The sequence below is a fragment of the Salvelinus alpinus genome, chromosome 18, assembly GCF_045679555.1.
Source record: "Salvelinus alpinus chromosome 18, SLU_Salpinus.1, whole genome shotgun sequence".
Lineage (NCBI taxonomy): Eukaryota > Metazoa > Chordata > Actinopteri > Salmoniformes > Salmonidae > Salvelinus > Salvelinus alpinus.
In genome coordinates, this window is record NC_092103.1 from 5,752,834 (window position 1) to 5,772,356 (window position 19,523).

Here is a 19,523-nt window from a genome sequence, read left to right on the forward strand (position 1 = left end):
ATCGGCCTTGATGCGTGGTCTCATCTGTATTGCAGCTGCTTTGCAGGCCCTGTAAATGAACCGTTTCCTCCTATCTAATTAGATCTTCTCCTCGCTCTCCCGCCCTCCCTCCCCCACAGAGCCCCAGCCGGAGCACACCTATAAGGACGAGAGTGATCAGGCTACACTGAGACAGACCCTCCCTGACCTGTCCCAAGACAACCAACCCTCCGACACCCCAGCCCCCACCCTCCCTGCCAAAGACCCCACTCCTGCCCCTCCCGCCACCACTGAGGGGGAGGAGCCTGCTGACGCTTCCGCCGCCGGCAACCAAGACTGTGAACAGGACGGTGACGAATATCCCAGCAAATCACCTTCCAAGAAGAAGAAGACGTTCCGCACTCCCTCCTTCCTCAAGAAAAACAAAAAGAAGATGGAAGAAAAGGAGCAAAAAGCAAAGGAAACCTAGATGAGACCTCCGCCTGCACACCCCTCTCACGCTTTGTAACCCTTTGCTTCCCCTTGAGTGAGCCGCAACCCACATAATTTGATGTTGATGCTTTTTATAATTTGTTTTTTCTGGCCTTAACTTTGTGGGCACCTCCTAGTGTTTGCAAATTTTCTATAAAAAAGGGTCAAAATCACTTACGAAGTTTTAATAAGTCGCTTTCATTGGTGAATGACTGTGTGCATTCAGTCTGGTTCAGTGTGGCTTGTTACGCATGCTGTCTATTTAGGCCCACTACTTGGAGTGAGCAGTGCATTTTTATTTTCATATTTTTATTTTATTTTTTATAGTTACTGAAACTCGATTAACCACTACAATGTTTTGGGATTGTATCAGTGTCGCCCCCCCCCTTATACTCTGTCATTTAACTGGTGGTAACCGATTCAAAATGTATAACTACAAATGAACTGCATGGTGCTAATTTCAGATTTCTAACATTAGCGTTAAATCTGTTCACTCAAACACGGGGTCAAAGTTAGGTTTTTCTTGGCCTATGGCCCGTGAGAACTCAAATCATGTCAAGAATAGCATAACAACTCTTCATCTGAATTTGACATTCTGTCACTCCCGTACCTCTTCTATCAACCAGGGTTTAGTGGCACCTGGTGAGAGGGAGGTGCTCCAATCACAAAGACACAAACAAACGGGACCTAAGAGGACAGATGTATTTTATATTGTTAATGATATAGCTATAGTCCATTTATTTTGTTGTTCAGAAAAATCTTCATTTGGCCATTTTCACTTGTTGCGAGAGCACTGAACTGAAGCACCTCAATATACCACAGCCCGGACTGCTGTTTTCTTAACCGTTGCTTTTAGAGGAAACCGTAGGTCAGCCTGGATCCAAACTGAAAGTCAAAAAATAACAATTCAGTCTGGATTCAGGCTACCGATAAGTATATAGGGAATGTTGTTTTGAAGCCACATCGCACCATTTTAAACACTGCATGCGTGATCAGTGACCACACTGCGATGGACTACTCTGTGAATCCCCCTCCTGAAATGAAATAACTGTCTCAAGAAAACATCTCGCTTTCAAGTTGCACTCAAGACACTGGAGTTCACGTAATCTATCTGTTGGCGTGATCGTACAGCCTGGTCCCACATCTATTTGTGCTGTCACACCAAACAATGGCAATAGGAATGGACGGAATGACACATCTGGGACAAGGCAAAGATTGTCAGGCAGAGGGGCATTGATGCCGGACCAATGTCATGAATGAATCCCACTTGCCTGTGAAGCTTGGTTTTAGACCACTATCAAAACCTAGCCTGGTCCCAGTTCTGTTAGTGCTGTCTAACCAATGGCATGAAGGACCAGAGGAGTTGGCAAGATGGCACAAACAGATCTATGACCAGGCTACTATTAACCTGGTATATTACATGATTGACGCAAGCTGAGGACATTAGCCTGTTCCCTGAAGAACCGCATGGCATTAAACTAAAGCTTTGACCTTGTATTGTTTGTTGTCTCTCCATTATGACTGTAACTCCCTTTTACTTATTGTCAATAACTCTATTTTACTCCCTTTTACTTATTGTTAGTATTGTTATTAGCACAATAATAGCAACGTCCTTAGTCATTGCTTCATTTGAAGTCACTTAGAATTGTTTTAAACTTGCAGCTAAGCTGTTCCCCCATTACAGATGTGTAATTATACCATTTATAGACTACCATCTTTTTTCCCCCTGTACTGTTTATTTTTGTTCAATCATTAATAAAAATCCTTCCTTCAAACAATTCCAAATTATCATTTTTGCCAAGACTAGTAAATCTTGAGTTGACGTTTCATCAGCAGAACAATACTTATGGTATTACTCGCTGATATTAGTACTACACTGAACAAAAATATAACCGAAACATGTTAAGTGTTGGTCCTATGTTTCATGAGCTGAAAAAAGAACCCAGAAATGTAACATATGCACAAAAAAAGCTTATTTCTCTTGAATTTTGTACACATTTGTTTACATACCTGTTAGTGAGCATTTCTCATTTGCCATGATAATCCATCAACTGACAGGTGTGGCATATCAAGAAGCTGATTAAACAGTGTGATCATTACACAGGTGCACCTTGTGCTGGGGACAAAAGGCCACTAAAATGTGTGGTTTTGTCACACGACACAATGCCACAGATGTCTCAAGTTTGGAGGGAGTGTGCTATTGGCATGCTGACTGCAGGAATGTCTACCGCAGCTGTTGCCAGAGAATAGAATGTTAATTTGCCTACCATAAACTGCCTCCAACGTCATTTTAGAGAATTTGGGAGTACATCCATCCGGCCTCACAACTGCAGACCACGTGTATGGCGTTGTGTGGGCGAGCGGTTTTCTGATGTCAACTTTGTGAACAGCGTGCACCATGGTGGGGGTGGCGTTATGATATGGGCAGGCATAAGCTACTGAAAACGAACACAATTGCAATTTGAATGCACAGAGATACTGTGACGAGATCCTGAGGCCCATTGTTGTACCATTCATCCGCCGCCATCACCTCATGTTTCAGCATGATAACGCACAGCCCCATGTCGCAAGGATCTGTACACAATTCCTGGAAGCTAAAAGTGTCCCAGTTCTTCCACGGCCTGCACACTCACCAGACATGTCACCCATTGAGAATGTTTGGGATGTTGTGGATCGACGTATACGACAGCGTGTTCCAGTTCCCGCCAATATCCAGCAACTTCGCACAACCATTGAAGAGGTATGGGACAACATTCCACAGGACACAATCAACAGCCTGACCAACTGTATGCGAAGGAGATGTGTCGCGCTGCATGAGGCAAATGGGGGCCACACCAGATACTGACCTGTTTTCTGATCCACGCCCTTATCTTTTTTTTACGGTATCTGTGACCAACAGATGCATATCTGTATTCCCAGTTGTGAAATCCATAGATTAGGGCTTAATGAATTTATTTCAATTGACTGATTTCCTTATATGAACTGTAACTCAGTAAAATCATTGAAATTGTTGCATGTCGAGTTAATATTTTTGTTCAGTATAGTTATATGCAGTGGAGATTTTAGCTCAAATCTTGGTGTGGCAAACTCAACAACAACAAAGTTTTTGATGCATGCCAGCAATGCCACAACACTGAACAATACATTAATTGCACTATAACGGTGACAAACGGTGCCCATAAACTGTTAGGGCCTACATAAAGCTGTCCCAAAAGCAGAGTCCCAACAGCAGTCCCAACTCCTTATCACTGCTACTCCTGGCTATCAGCGGAGCCTTGTCTAGCAGCGAAACAGTAAATTCAGCCTTATTTACTGCCCTTTTAAAAAACATTGCTGATATGGCTGATTTACGTAAACAAATGTGGTTTCTACTGACAATTGAGATGTACAACCTATGGCATAAGGGGACAACGAGTGGCTAAGAGGCAGTCTGTAACTTCGATTAAGACATGAATGATTGAGTTAGGACGGACGTAGTCAATAACTATTTGTTCAGCACTTTTGAAATGTACAGCAACAGAATTCAGAACATGGGCCATTCTTACAGTATTCTCCCTCTACACCAAGTCAGAACTGTATGATAAATAAAGATGGTATATAAGCAGACAATGAAAGCTCTTACAATATTCGATGATGACATTTCTCTAAAACAGGCTATAGGCTAAATGTGCACCACCAAGTTAGAACAGTAGGCTAAGGTATGAGGGGAAAAGGGACCAAATTATTAGGGTGAGGCACATGGCCTAGTAACAGCTTACTACACAACATTCACTTAGTATAACTTTCTTAGCTACCGTATACATATCTCCCTGGCATATTACATCATTTATGCAGCAGCATACAATACATTTTTGGACTCGCCTTGTTATGCTGTGCTCACTTGAACAGGAAGGTAGCGTGGCGGTCCTTCATGGGTAAACTTTGTCATCAAACTTTGTCATTAAAGTCTGGCATTCTCTGAATTTCTATTAAAATCAAATAAAAATGTATTTGACACATGCGCCAAATACAACAGCGAAATGCTTACTTACAACCAACAATGCAGTTTTAAGAAAATACCTAAAAAAAAGTAAGAGATAAGAATAACAAATGATTAAAGAGCAGCAGTAAATAACAATAGCAAGGCTATACACAAGGGGTACTGGTACAGAGTCAATGTGCGGGGTCACCGGTGTCAAGGTAATTGAGGTAATATGTACATGTAGGTAGAGTTATTAAAGTGACTATGCATAGATATAACAGAGAGTAGCAGCAGTCTGGGTAGCCATTTGATTAGCTGTTCAGGAGTCTTATGGCTTGGGGGTAGAAGCTATTTAGGAGCCTCTCGGACCTAGACTTGGCGCTCCGGTACCGCTTGCCGTGCGGTAGCAGAGAGAACAGTCTATGACTAGGGTGGCTGGAATCTTTGACAATTTTAATGGCCTTCCTCTGACACATTTATGGTACTTCAAGACAACTGGGAACTCTGGGAAAAACAAGGTTGATTCATGACGTCAGTGATCTTCAGGTTGGAGCTCAGAAAATGGCCTGAGTTCCAGACTTGGAATTCCGGGTTGGATGACCGTTCAAAATGTATTTTCCCAGTCGGAGATCTTTTTTTTTCAGAATTCCCAGTTGTCTTGAACTCACTGAAATCTGAAATTTCCCAGTTCTGAGTTTCCAATTGTTTGGAACGCGGTAGAAGTTACGCTGGATTGACAGCATGGCGAATGTTGAATGTTTATCCTTTTAAGCTTGGAAAAGAGACCCTTAAACCCAGACCTGGACCTCACACTCAGTCCACTGAATAGCAGCAAGTGATTGCTTTGCAATGCTTACAGTTAGCCACTGATTCCTTCCAAACCACTCGTTGTTGGATTTTCGATTTCCAATTTGTGTAATGTTTATGGCCGATGAGCACCGACATTTTATCTCTAATCTCTCTTCATATGACAAGGATTAAAAAGTATTTGCCAGTATATTGTCGACTTGATTCATGATGATGACTGCTAGTTTGTTAGCTAAGATTTTGAAAGTATGATGTTGACATGATCAGTCCATTCAACGCTACAGTAGATATAACATGATTTGACAACATTGTATCTGTGGCCAATGACCTTGAGGCTTCTTGGATGGGCACTTATAGTGTAACTATGGCAGCACCCAAGGGGCATGAATTTTCAAGCACCTCGTAGATTTTGCGAAAATCTAGTGTCCCCATGAGTGACAGAACACTGAGCCAATCACGGCATAACTAGAGAACATCGCCAATGGACGGAATGACACATCTGGGACAAGGCAAAGATTGTCAGGCAGAGGGGCATTGATGCCGGACCAATGTCATGAATGAATCCCACTTGCCTGTGAAACACCTGTTAGCCTTTTTTTGTGTGTGCATGTTATTTTGGCATTACTACGTGACACATATAAGTTTGCAAACAATGTAAAAATATTAACTCAGTGCTTTCTTTGGTGGTGAAGCAGCCAGCGTAGGGGTTGGCGATGTTCTCTAGTTATGCCGTGATTGGCTCAGTGTTCTGTCACTCATGGGGACACTAGATTTTCGCAAAATCTACGAGGTGCTTGAAAATTCATGCCCCTTGGGTGCTGCCATAGTTACATTATAAGTGCCCATCCAAGAAGCCTCAAGGTCATTGGCCACAGATACAATGTTGTCAAATCATGTTATATCTACTGTAGCGTTGAATGGACTGACGAGCACCTATTTCACATCTCATCCTTTTTCGTTTTCCTTTAAGTGCAATGCTGAGTTTTAACCAGATAGCGGCGCTGCAGAATATTACTTACCATGTCAACTGACGAGGAGTCGCCACATGATGAACTTTGACCTCGTGCTGGCAGGCGGATTTTCTGCTGTGGAACAACGTGGATAATGCAAAGTAGATGATTTAACGTTATATTTTAACTTCAAAATACATATGAGGTGTTTTACTTGACCAATATCCAATCTATAAGGTATGCCATTACAATTTATGATGTTTGCCTTGAGAACGTGTCCAATGTTAGCTAGCCGACGTTATCAAACGTTAGCTAGCCAGTTATCACACTAGCTATTGTATTTCAGTACTTTACATGGTTGTTATATTAGCAAGGAGGTTCTCAGCCATATTCTTGCCTTCACCTAGCTACCTATTTTGTCTAGATGGGGAAACTGCCAAAAAAGAAGAACCTTGCTGATAAGGTTCGCAAGACCAAAACTTCCACCCAGATCAAAAACAACCCATTCGAGGTGAAAATCAACCGGAAAAAGTTTGACATCCTCGGGCGAAAAAGCAAGCACGACGTCGGTCTGCCAGGTGTATCCAGATCTAAAGCCATCAACAAGGTAGGTGGTTGCAATGAAGTGTTTATGTACACATGGGGATTTGAAGATAACATATGCAGAGATGGATGTAAAGTATCCAGCCTGGTTTCAGATTTGTGCTCTCTTACCAACTTCTATGGTCGTTGTCCATATAAGTTTACCATAGGAGTTAACAAGCCAGCACAAACAGATCTGGGACCAGGCTAGATGGATCCTAAAGACGTCCGTAGACTAACGTTTGCTCCTAGCAATAGTTGTTGCAACATTTTTTTTTTATTGAAAATGACCAAAAAGTCACTATTCGAGTCACAAGGTCCGAGTCCCAAGTAGAACGTCTCGAGTCATTTACAAATCGTGCATTATAATGCCGCGTTCAAAACAACTGGGAACAATGAAAAATACGAGGTAAAATCGTGACACAAGTGATCTTCAGGTCGGAAAGTTGAAGTTCTAGAAAAAGGCCCGAGTTCCCGAGTTGGATGACCAATCAATTTTCACCAGTCCAAGCTCGTTTTCTTCAGTTACCAGTGATTTTTAATGCTGCATTAGAGCAAGTCCAGTCACAAGTTTCTTTCAATTGACTCAAGAAAAAAACCAACTATACATACAATGACTTCAACTACAAATCGAGACCATGGGACTGTAAACATCTGCATAAACCCATTTGAACTTGGCACTATAAGGTTCTGTCCGCAATCCAATCACAAACCTGAACAAATACAGACAGACCAATCAGAACATGATTTTATTGGTCACATACATGGTCAGCAGATGTTATTGCGAGTGTAGCGAAATGTTTGTACTTATAGTTAGGACAGTGCAGCAATATCTAACAATTCATGTCTTTGTCATCTCCCTCTAAGTATGGTCTAGGCTAGTCTAGCAGCCATGATGGCATGTAGGCAAAAAAAACGGTTCGATATCATAAAGTAAATGATGTCACGTCGTTGTTCATTGATGACAAAAATTTGTCTGATCATAAAACATATGTATTTGATGTGTTCTGACTCTTGGTAAATTAGTGTTATTCTATCATTTATATATTCAAATAGCTACAGTCTTCTTAACTGAACATGTCTAATTCAAAAGTGGCTGAATCTTATGGCTGAAACCAGATTGACATTTCAGACCCATAATGTTCTATCTGCAATGGCACCCCCCTAAAAAAACAGATATACAAATGTCTCATGATTTTGATAGTCGGTCATTTAGGTCACTTTTTAAGGAGATGACCTAATGGGTTTTGAAAGAATTCACTACAAAACAGTTCTGAGGTCTGCGATGTGACCTTTGATGCTCAATATCTCAGAACTAGGCTTTGCACATATAGTTTGCACATATAGTTACCTTGGGACTATACGGTTCTATCTTTGTCTATTTATTGAGGCTACCAGACAGTCCTTTATCATTATTTTTTCAACAACACATTTTGATTATGTAATAAGTCAATTGAACTAATTCCAAATGAAAGCTCCATACGTAAATTATACATTTCAAGTAGAGGTCGACCGATTAATCGGAATGGGCGATTAATTAGGGCCGATTTCAAGTTTTCATAACAATCGGTAATCGGAATTCTTGGACACCGATTATGGCCGATTACATTGCACTCCACGAGGAGACTGCGTGGCAGGCTGACTACCTGTTATGTGAGTGCAGCAAGGAGCCAAGGTAAGGTGCTAGCTAGCATTACATCAATCTTAACATAATCACTAGTTAACTACACATGGTTGATGATATTACTAGTTTATCTAGCTTGTCCTGCGTTGCACATAATCGATGCGGTGCCTGTTAATTTATCATTGATTCACAGCCTACTTCGCCAAACGGGTGATTTAACAAGTGCATTCGCGAAAAAAGTGCACCAATGTGTACCTAACCCTAAACATCAATGCCTTTCTTAAAATCAATACACAAGTATATATTTTTTAAACCTGCATATTTAGTTAATATTGCCTGCTAACATGAATTCCTTTTAACTAGGGAAATTGTGTCACTTCTCTTGCGTTCTGTGCAGCAGAGTCAGGGTATATGCAGCAGTTTGGGCCGCCTGGCTCGTTGCGAGATGTGTGTAGACCATTTCTTCCTAACAAAGACAGCCAACTTCGCCAAACAGGTGATGATTTAACAAAAGCGCATTTGCGAAAAAAGCACAACCGTTGCACGAATGTACCTAACCAAAAACATCAATGTCTTTCTTAAAATCAATACACAGAAGTATATTTTATTTAAACCTGCATATTTAGTTAAAAGAAATACATGTTAGCAGGCAATATAAACTAGGGAAATTATGTCACTTCTCTTGCGTTCATTGCACGCAGAGTCAGGGTATATGCAACAGTTTGGGCCGCGTGGCTCGTTGCGAACTAATTTGTCAGAATTTTACATAATTATGACATAACATTGAAGGTTGTGCAATGTAACAGCAGTATTTAGACTTATGGATGCCACCCATTAGATAAAATACGGAACGTTCCGTATTTCACTGAAGGAATACACGTTTTGTTTTCGAAATGATAGTTTCCGGATTTGACCATATTAATGACCTAAGGCTGGTATTTTTGTGTGTTATTATAATTAAGTCTATGATTTGATAGAGCAGTCTGACTGAGCGGTGGTAGGCAGCAGCATGCTCGTAAGCATTCATTCAAACAGCACTTTCCTGCATTTGCCAGCAGCTATTCGCAACGCTTCAAGCATTGTACTGTTTGACTTCAAGCCTATCAACTCCCAAGATTAGGCTGGCAATACTAAAGTACCTTTTAGAACATCCAATAGTCAAAGGTATATGAAATACAAATGGTATAGAGAGAAATAGTCCTATAATTCCTATAATAACTACAACCTAAAACTTCTTACCTGGGAATATTGAAGACTCATGTTAAAAGGAACCACCAGCTTTCATATGTTCTCATGTTCTGAGCAAGGAACTTAAACGTTAGCTTTTTTACATGGCACATATTGCACTTTTACTTTCTTCTCCAAAACTTTGTTTTTGCATTATTTAAACCAAATTGAACATGTTTCATTATTTATTTGAGACTAAATTGATTTTGATCTAATATGTTAAGTTAAAATAAGTGTTCATTCAGTATTGTTGTAAATGTCATTATTACAAATATATATAAAAATCGGCCGATTTAATCGGTATTGACTTTTTTTGGTCCTCCAATAATCGGCATCGGCGTTGAAAATTCATAATCGGTCAACCTCTAATTACAAGCAATTTTGACATACCAAAAGACCAGTAGGCCTATGCTAGTACTTGATGCCACATTGCTTGTGCGCTTGCAAAGTAAACAAGAACAATTATTGTTCACTAAACCATTTTTGGAGATGGATATTTATGTATGACAATCCTCTCCCAACAATTTGACATTTGCACTCCACCCAATCTTATAGCTGTACAGCAAATCAGCAATCTGTTTGCTAGCTCGGTGGTTCTCAAACGTTTTGACCCATGACCCCCAAAAAGGAGTGGTTCCAAGCTTACACCCCCTGCGCACGCACATACTTGTGCACACACAGGGAGAATGCACGCGCACAATCGCTGTGCAAGTGTAGCCTGTCATTACAGCCATAAACAGCGATGCATTTTCAAAATGCACGACGCAGAAATTAACAGCATTTTACACCTGCTTTTTTTTGAGCTGAAAGTCATTCCTGTTAGCAGCCAATGTCAACTAAATGTAGTAACGTATGTGTGAACTGTTTTGACTGGGAAGCATACGGTAAGCTTTACAGTATCTCAAATCACAGCTAGAGTGGTTTGCAACTTGTGTTACCACGTTTCTTTGATTCTATTCATTAGTGTGCCAGTGTGGCTCTTGTGCTTATAAGATATTCCTTTCTTCCCCCAGCGAAAAGAGACCCTGTTGAAGGAATATAAGACAAAGGACAAGGCCAATAAGTTCATAGACAGACGGTTTGGCGAGTATGACACCAAGATGGACCCAGAGGAGAAAATCCTTCAGAGGTTTTCGATGGAAAGACAGGTGAGATCAATACTGACAGACATGCAGTATCTCTCGTCACTCCACTGTCACTGCATTAAACACCTTCTACAGGAGTGGGCAAAGTACGGTCTGTGGCCGGCATCTTCTTTTTGATATGATTATTTGGGGTTATTAAAAAACATTCCAGGCCACACTTGAATGTCTAAAACTAGATAGAATGTATAGGGAGCAGGGCTCCCTTGCAAAAGAGACCTTGGTCTTTAATTTTAAAAGTAAAACCCCCAAAAATGTAGAAATTATAATGGACTTATATATTTTCTGGCCCACAAATTGGACATATTTTTTAAACAAATCTGTGCGTCCCTTTGTTGATTTTCAAAATACCGACGTGGCCCTTGAGCCAAGAAGTTTGCCCACCCCAGCCCTACATTGTCGAATTACAGCATGTCCAATATAAAATAATTAATTAAACTATCTTCTCGGGAGCTGCACTTTTGGCTGGCCCTGTGCTCCTCTCAAAGCTGTGTGTTATGTGGGGGGCTGAGACCAGGGGAGAAGACTCATTTCCATTGTAACATTTGGACAAATACATGTGTGTTGTATAAAGATGCACCGTAGTCCATAACTTAACATTGTCTTCTCTTGATGTTGTCCCCCTTCAGCGTACCCAAGACAAGAAGAACATGTATAACCTGAATGAGGAGGAGGAGTTGACCCACTATGGCCAGTCTCTGTCTGAGATGGAGAAGCTCAACGACATGGTAGACAGTGACGATGATGCAGACGAGAAAGGAATGCTCTCAGGTGAGACTCAATGACCCCGGTCTTCACAGAATTGGGGGGAGCTGTAGACCAGGGAGAGGGAGAGAAGGGGTGGGGGGAAAAGTGAGAGAGAGATAAAGGGGGGTGAGGGAAAGCAAGCAGGTGGCGGAGAGAGAACATAAAGATGTACATTGGCAAAGTATTTGTCTGTAAAAAAAAAAATCTAAATAAGGGGTCACTATTGGTGACATCTGAAGTAGTGACCATAACAATATTTTCTCATCCGTCTTTCCTTCAGCTGAGCTGACTGCATCCCACTTCGGAGGAGGCGGTCTGCTGAGGAGGAAGACCCACGGGGAGACGGATAACGGGGGGAACCAGAGAGCCAAGTCCAGACAGGAACTCATAGAGGAGCTCATCCTCAAGTCGAAACAAGAGAAGGTGGTGTCAATCCCTCTCGTCTCATTCTAGGATGTGCCTTAATTTCTTAGACACGTTAGGAATGGTATTAAGGTTTATTTGCTGGAACGTTGGTGGGAGGTCCATTCAATTGTTTGGGGCAGCATCCAAGATCATCAATGTGCTGCAGTTTCTTCCTTTTTTAGGAGGGGGTTAATACCCTTCGTCTTGACTTGGTTGTATAGTGTGGTCCACCAGATATTTAATTAACTTTTCCAGTACTGGCAATAGCTCTACGGGTGTCTGAGGTGAGATCAGATGCCTGACAGGTCTGTTGGTTGTCCTCAGAGGGAGAGGCAGAACCAGAAGGAGGAGTCCCAGGTGCTGACAGAGAAGCTGGACCAGGACTGGAAAAGCATTCAGGGGCTGCTGGCTCACAAGAATGCCCCCAAGGCTGACAGACACGAGGAGGAAGACAAACCCAAGGTAAAAGAACAGGAAATGCTTCCAATGGAACTTTTAATTGATTATCCACTAAGTCAAACATATCCCTCATACAAAATAGATTTGTATCTTATTGAGTCTAACCTGTATACATTAAGGTTAAATTAAAAGGTTTCCAAGAGACCTTATCTCAGCGAGATGAACCCGGATAAGTAAAATGATTGTGCCCCAAGGGGGAAAAAACCTTTTGTCTCATCTCAAATCAAATTTGATTGGTCACATACAAACATTCATCTTTGTCTCTTCCCTTGTATGTTCCAGCTGGATGAGTATGACATGATGGTGCGAGAGCTGGGCTTTGAGATGAAGGCTCAACCATCTGAGAAGATGAAGACTCCAGAGGAAGTGGCCATGGAGGAAAGGGAGCGCCTGCAGAAACTAGAGGTATGGATGTGTCTCAACACCATTTCCTTGTCCTTTTTTTCTTTATGACCATTGATGGGTAATGGGTCTGCTTTCACCTGACCTGTCAGCCAGTAATCATAGAGGTAAGGACTTGAGGAAGGGAAGGATGTAAACTATTGATACACTGACACGGTTTGTCTCTCTGTGTGGTTTGACCTGTCTACTGCACTGAAGCTGTTTCCTTTCTGTGGTTTGACCCTTGCCCCAGGCTGACAGGCTGAGGAGGATGACGGGAGATGTAAGAGAAGACTGCACCAAGACCCCGGCTCACATGTCAGCTGACGACCTCAACGACGGCTTCGTCCTAGACGGTGACGACAAACCGACTCTGGCCTATCAGGTAAGGGACCAGGCAGACTGCCTTGTCGCCGGAAGGGACCAGGCAGACTCTGCCTTGTCGCCGGAAGGGACCAGGCAGACTCTGCCTGTGTGTGGATTATGATTTGACCTTGTGTCTTGGAGTTCAGACATCGCATCATCTCTACTCTCTCAATGGGAGGAAGTAGTAGGAAGGGTCACACACATTTATTTGGACAGTGACGCTAAAACATTTAATTTGGCTCTAATATTACAGCATTTTTTATTTGAGATCAAATGTTTCATATTAGGCGACAGTACAGAATGTCTAAAATCTAAATCAAATTGTATTTGTCACATGTGCCAAATACAGCAGGTATAGACCTTCCTGTGAAATGCTTACCCACGTCACCTTTTATTTGAGGGTATTTTCAAACATATCTGTTTTACCGTTTAGAAATGAAAGCGCCATGTATCTAGTTCACCCATTTTGAAGGTGTCATAGGTATTTGGACGAATTCAATTATGTGTAGTAAAAAGTGTATTTGGTCCGATATTCCGTTGCACGCAATGTCTGCATATGCAGTTTGTTTTTGTTGTGCCCAAACGATATGTATGAAAATACCCTCAAATGAAAGGTGCCATTCTGTACTGTCCCCTCATATGGAACATTTGATCTCAAATCCAAAATGCTGGAGTATAGAGCCAAATTAAATATTTAAGCTTCACTGTCCAAATAAATACATAGGGGAGTGTATGTGACAGTCAAATTTACAGGCGTTCACTGAAAGAAGAGCAGATAACAAAATCCTCTTTTTTCTCCTTCTCTCTCTCTATAGGATGGGAAATGGAACATAAATGAGGAAGGGGCAAAGATAGAGGGGGATGACGAGGAGGAGGGTGGTGAGAGAGAGAGTGGTGAGGAGGAATCTGATGGAGAGGAGGAGGAGGGCAGTGACGAGGATAGCCACTCGGACCTGGACTCTGAGCAGGAGAGTGAGGGAGGAGAGGAGGAGGAGGCGGAAGAAGAGGAGAAGGATGAAGCGCCTGCAACCAAATCTCAGCTGAGTGAGGAGGAGAGGAAGGCCCAAGCAGAGGCAGCTAAAGCAGAACTACCATACACGTTCAAAGGTAAGACCCCTGTTTTATATGATCTAACTGGACATCATTTTCGGTCGGTGATAGTTTTGGAATATGTTGGTATATATGAAAAAATAATTGACGGATTGATCTAAAATGATTTATTGTGTTTCAATTGAAAGCTAACGTCGACTGCTCTCGAGTCATCCAGCAAAACAAAACACGACTCCCCCTGGTGGTCGTGCCCTGACACAACACCATCATTGTCTTGTCTGCCTTCTCCACCCATGTCCAATGTCCTTCTCTCCTCCCAGCTCCAGAGAGCTACAGTGACCTGAAGGGCCTACTGCAGGGTCATCCCGCTGACCACCAGTGTGTCATCCTTGCCAGGACACAGAAGTGTAACCATCCCAGTCTGGCTGTGGGGAACAAGCTCAAACTACAAGTCAGTAGTGTTCAGCCTGAATCACAAGATGTAATTGTTAAGTGATATGCCGATGTTTTGCCAGGGATCAAAATAGTTATTTGATTCAACTGCTGTGGTTTTCTCACTTCCTCGTTCAGAAATTATTTGGCTTTCTGCTGGAGTATGTGGGCGAGTTGGCTTCCAGGAGTCCACCGGAACTTTCCACAATAGACAAAATGATACCGTGAGTAACGCTCTCTGGTTTTGATATGCTATAGGATTTGACTGTGCCAGGTGTATTGATTGTGATGGTGCTGGTTTGTTCTGTCTCTCCCTGCTGCTCCCCAGGCAGCTGTACGGTCTATGTCAGCTGTTCCCTGAAGCTGCTTCCAAGGCGATGCAGACGACTCTGGTTGACAGCGCACACAGCATGGAGGAGGTACTGGAGGTCAAGGGTCGGACCGCCTTCCCACAACTAGACATGGTACTTTTGACTTTCTTCTCAAAGGGTTTTGCTTCCCACTTCTCTGTTACGTTACTGTCATGGACTGTTGTCTTTTTCTGCGTGAAACACTGCTCTACATGTCAAGTCAGGGAAATACCCGTCTGACATCTGTTAATCCTGTTCCATTTGTTCTCTGACAGTGAAGTCCAATCCAAAATTAAGTCTAGAATCGGCTTCCTATTTCGCAACAAAGCCTCCTTCACTCATGCCGCCAAATATACCCTAGTAAAACTAACTATCCTACCGATCCTTGACTTTGGCGATGTCATTTACAAAATAGCCTCCAACACTCTATTCAGCAAATTGGATGCAGTGTATCACAGTGCCATCCGTTTTGTCACCAAAGCCTCATATACTACCCACTACTGCGACAAGTATGCTCTCGTTGACTGGCCCTCGCTTCATATTCGTCGCCAAACCCACTGGCTCCAGGTCATCTATAAGTCTTTGCTAGTTAAAGCCCCGCCTTATCTCAGCTCACTGGTCACCATGGCAGCACCCACTCGTAGCACGCACTCCAGCAGGAATATGTCACTGGTCATCCCCAAAGCAACTCCTACTTTGGCCACCTTTCCTTCCAGTTCTCTGCTGCCAATGACTGGAACGAATTGCAAAAATCACTGAAGCTGGACACTTATATCTCCTTCACTAACTTTAAGCATTAGCTGTCTGAGCACCTGTACACAGCTCATCTGTAAATCCCCATATTGTTATTTATTTTTTTGCTCCTTTGCACCCCAGTATCTCCACTTGCACATTCATCTTCTGCTCATCTATCACTCCAGTGTTAATTCTAAATTGTAATTATTTCGCCACTTTGGCCTATTTATTGCCTTAGCTCCCTAATCTTACTACATTTGCACACACTGTATATAGATTTCTCTATTTTGTTGTTGGCTGTACGTTTGTTTATCCCATGTGTAACTCTGTGTTTGTGTCGCACTGCTTTGCTCTATCTTGGCCAGGCCGCAGTTGTAAATGAGAACTTGTTCTCAACTGGCCTACCTGGTTAAATAAAGGTGAAATAAGACATTTTAATACAAAGAAGTGATGGGGGGAGAATCGATACAATTACATATCGCAAATTTAGTTTTGACGATGTTATATCAATACTTGACTCCCATATTTCTATAAAATGAATTGCTAGTCGGCCGTACCTGCGCAAAACCTCCGGTATGTTTCATCCAATAGCTTGTTCTCCATCTATCTTCTTTGTAAATAGTGAGCCAACATTTTTTTCGGCACTTTTATTTCCTTGACTGATCAATGCCAATTTTCTCACGCTCTCGTCTCTCTGCAGCAGACATAGTGAGTACGTATAGAATTGTGAGAATTGCAATACATATCGTATCGGGATAAAGTCGTATCGTGATGTCCCTGGCATTTACTAGCTCTAATGGTGAGCACCAAGCTTGTCTGTAAATTGGTTTCTCTGACAGTGTTCTGTCAAGTTGACGTGTTGGTGACATCTCTCTCTCTCTTTTCTCAGCTCATTTACCTGAAGATAACAGCATTGCTGTTCCCCACCTCAGACTTTCGCCACCCTGTCACCACCCCAGCCCTACTGTACATCAGCCAGGCCCTCACCAAGGTAATTATCCCACGGTGTGTGTGTGTGAGCCTGTGTCTGTGTATGACAGACAGATTGTGTGTGTGAAGAGCTTGTCTGGATAAAAATGGTCTTCCCTCACAATGGGGCTGACCGTAATATGTTGACCGGTTGATTGTTTGGCAGATTGTTTTAGTCAAGCAGTAATAAATAGTGTATTCGGAAAGTATTCAGACCCCTTGACTTTTTCCACATTTTGTTACGTAACAATCTTATTCTAAAATGGATTGAATAAAACATTTTCCTCCTCAATCTACACAGAATACCCAATATTGATGACGCGAAAACAGGTTTTAGACATTTTTGTAAATGTATTCAAAATTTAAAAAATGGATACCTTATTTACATAAGTATTCAGACCCTTTGCTATGAGACTCAAAATTGAGCTCAGGTGCATCCTGTTTCCATTGATCATCCTTGAGATGTTTCTACAACTTTATTGGAGTCCACCTGTGGTAAGTTCAATTGATTGGATATTATTTGGAAAGGCACACATCTGTCTATATATGGTCCCACAGTCGACAGTGCATTTCAGAGCAAAAACCAAGCCACGAGCTCGACGGAATTGTCCTCAGAGCTCCGAGAGAGACAGGATTGTGTCAGCACAGTTCTGGGGTAGGGTAGCTAAAATTGTTTGCAGTATTTAAGGTCCCCAAGAACACAGTGGCCTCCATCATTCTTAAATGGAAGAAGACTTTTCCTGGAGCGGGCCGCCCGGCCAAACTGAACAGTCGTGGAAGTGCCTTGGTCAGGTTGGTGACCAAGAACCCAATGGTCACTCTGACAGAGCTCCAGAGATCCTCTGTGGAGATGGGAGAACCTTCCAGAATGACAACCATCTCTGCAGAACTCCACCAATCAGGCCTTTATGGTGGTGACCAGACGCAAGCCACTCCTCAGTAAAAGGCACATGACAGCCCACTTGGAGTTTGCCAAAAGGAACCTAAAGGACTCTCAGACCAGGAGAAACCAGATTCTCTGGTCTGATGAAACCAAGATTGAACTATTTGGCCTGAATGCCAAGTGTCACGTCTAGAGGAAACCAGGCACCATCCCTACGGTGAAGCATGGGGGTAGCAGCATCATGCTGTGGGGATGTTTTTCAGCGGCAGGGACTGGGAGACTAGTCGGTATCGAGAGAAAGATGAACGGAGCAAAGTACAGAGTTCCTTGATGAAAACCTGCTCAGGACCTCAGACTTTCACCTTCCAACAGGACTATGACCCTAAGCACATAGCCAAGACAATGCAGTCTCTGAATGTCCTTGAGTGGCCCAGCCGGAGCCCAGACTTGAACCCAATCGAACATCTCTGGAGAGACCTCAAAATAGCTGTGCAGCGACGCTCCCCATCTAACCTGTCAGAGCTTGAGAGGATCTGCAGAGAAGAATTGGAGAAACTCCCCAAATAAATGTCATTCCCAAGAAGACTCAAGGCCGTAATCGCTGCCAAAGGTGCTTCGACAAATGCTGAGTAATGGGTCTGAATACTTATCTAAATGTGGTATTTCAGTTTTGCAAATGTAATATATTTGCAAACATAATTATTTTTTTTCTTTGTCGTTATGGGTTATTGTCTAGATTGAGAGGGGATAAAGCAATTTAATCAATTTTAGAATAACAATGTGGAAAAGTCGAGGGATCTGAGTACTTTCTGAATGCAGTGTACACACACACACACTCTCACACTCACTACCGGTCAAACGTTTTAAAACACCCACTCATTCAAGGGTTTTTCTTTATTTTACTATTTTCTACATTGTAGAATATTAGTGAAGACATCAAAAATATGAAATAATACATATGGAATCATGTTTTAACTAAAAAAGCTTTAAACAAATCAGAATATATTTTATATCAAATAGCCACCCTTTGCCTTGAAAGATTTGCACACTCTTGGCTTTCTCTCAACCAGCATTCACCTGGAATGCGTTTCCAACAGTCTTGAAGGAGTTCCCACATATGCTCAGCACTTGTTGGCTGCTTTTCCTTCACTCTGCGGTTCAACTCATCCCGAACCATCTCAATTGGGTTGAGGTCAGGTGATTGTGGAGGCCAGGTCATCTGATACAGTACTCATTACTCTCCTTGGTCAAATAGCGCTTACACAGCCTGGAGGTTGTTGGGTCATTGTCCTGTTGAAAAACAAATGATAGTCCCACTAAGTGCAAACCAGATGGGATGGCGTATCGCTGCAGAATGCTGTTGTAGCTATGTTGGTTTATGGCAATGAAAGTAACTTTTTGGGTTTAATTTTCATTTAGATTTGGATTGATTTTAGATTGAGATATGAAGATGTTATTATAAGTTTAAATGTATCTTTTTCCTGAATGTGCATGTGGAAACCTTAACTGTCATGCAGATTGGTGAAAATGGTAAGATAAGTTGGCATTCCACACGAGAAAGGTTGCCGACTCCCCGTGTATTCTATTACCGGCAACTTCAGGAGAGTAATGGCAGAATTTGCAAAAGCCAGCAGGAGCAGTAGGAGAATAGTTGTGCCAGGTCAAGGTTTTTTGTTGTTTGGTATCTAGATCTCTGGCACCCTCTTGAGGCATTTGTCTTATTTCAGCAAACTGTAAGCTTAAAGCGTCAGACAAGTTCAATTCCTATAGTTGATTTTATTGAAACACAATAAACTTTACCCAAACCTAATATATAGAAAAATACACGTTAAAAAAATTCCGACCAATCAATTGGGGAAAAAGAACAGGCAACTTTCAGTCGACCAAGTTTTTGTTGGGGTCGTAGACAGCCCTACCTCACAACAAGCCAACGGACCTGTCAGTCAGTCTCCTCCGTCTACTCTATAACAAATACTTCACCATCTCTTTCTATTATTCTTCTC

General features: G+C 42.2%; 2 protein-coding genes across 20 annotated transcripts in view; both read left to right on the forward strand.

The window, feature by feature from the left end:
- The window catches only part of LOC139543585 (alpha-adducin-like), a 53,021-nt gene extending 50,796 nt beyond the window's left edge, over positions 1-2,225 (forward strand). For 8 of the 18 annotated variants that reach the window (XM_071349815.1, XM_071349818.1, XM_071349817.1 and 5 more), the window contains one exon: positions 120-256. Coding sequence is in view for 9 of the 18 variants with exons in the window: in XM_071349817.1 (XP_071205918.1) it covers position 120 (1 nt within the window). In the remaining 9 variants the exon portion in view is untranslated. Of the gene's footprint in view, positions 1-119 lie in introns of all 18 variants that reach the window. The other 10 variants (XM_071349807.1, XM_071349808.1, XM_071349809.1 and 7 more) reach the window with 2 other exon arrangements.
- A 4,003-nt stretch (positions 2,226-6,228) lies between these two features.
- The window catches only part of nop14 (NOP14 nucleolar protein homolog (yeast)), a 32,491-nt gene continuing 19,196 nt past the window's right edge, over positions 6,229-19,523 (forward strand). The window contains exons 1-13 of one of the 2 annotated variants that reach the window (XM_071349831.1): positions 6,229-6,329; positions 6,593-6,775; positions 10,615-10,749; positions 11,373-11,514; positions 11,771-11,913; positions 12,220-12,357; positions 12,637-12,759; positions 12,989-13,120; positions 13,917-14,208; positions 14,472-14,602; positions 14,722-14,807; positions 14,912-15,047; positions 16,558-16,659. In XM_071349831.1, coding sequence (XP_071205932.1) covers positions 6,593-6,775; positions 10,615-10,749; positions 11,373-11,514; positions 11,771-11,913; positions 12,220-12,357; positions 12,637-12,759; positions 12,989-13,120; positions 13,917-14,208; positions 14,472-14,602; positions 14,722-14,807; positions 14,912-15,047; positions 16,558-16,659 — 1,743 coding nt within the window. In that variant the 5' untranslated portion in view covers positions 6,229-6,329. Of the gene's footprint in view, positions 6,406-6,592; positions 6,776-10,614; positions 10,750-11,372; positions 11,515-11,770; positions 11,914-12,219; positions 12,358-12,636; positions 12,760-12,988; positions 13,121-13,916; positions 14,209-14,471; positions 14,603-14,721; positions 14,808-14,911; positions 15,048-16,557; positions 16,660-19,523 lie in introns of both variants that reach the window. The other variant, XM_071349830.1, reaches the window with a different exon arrangement.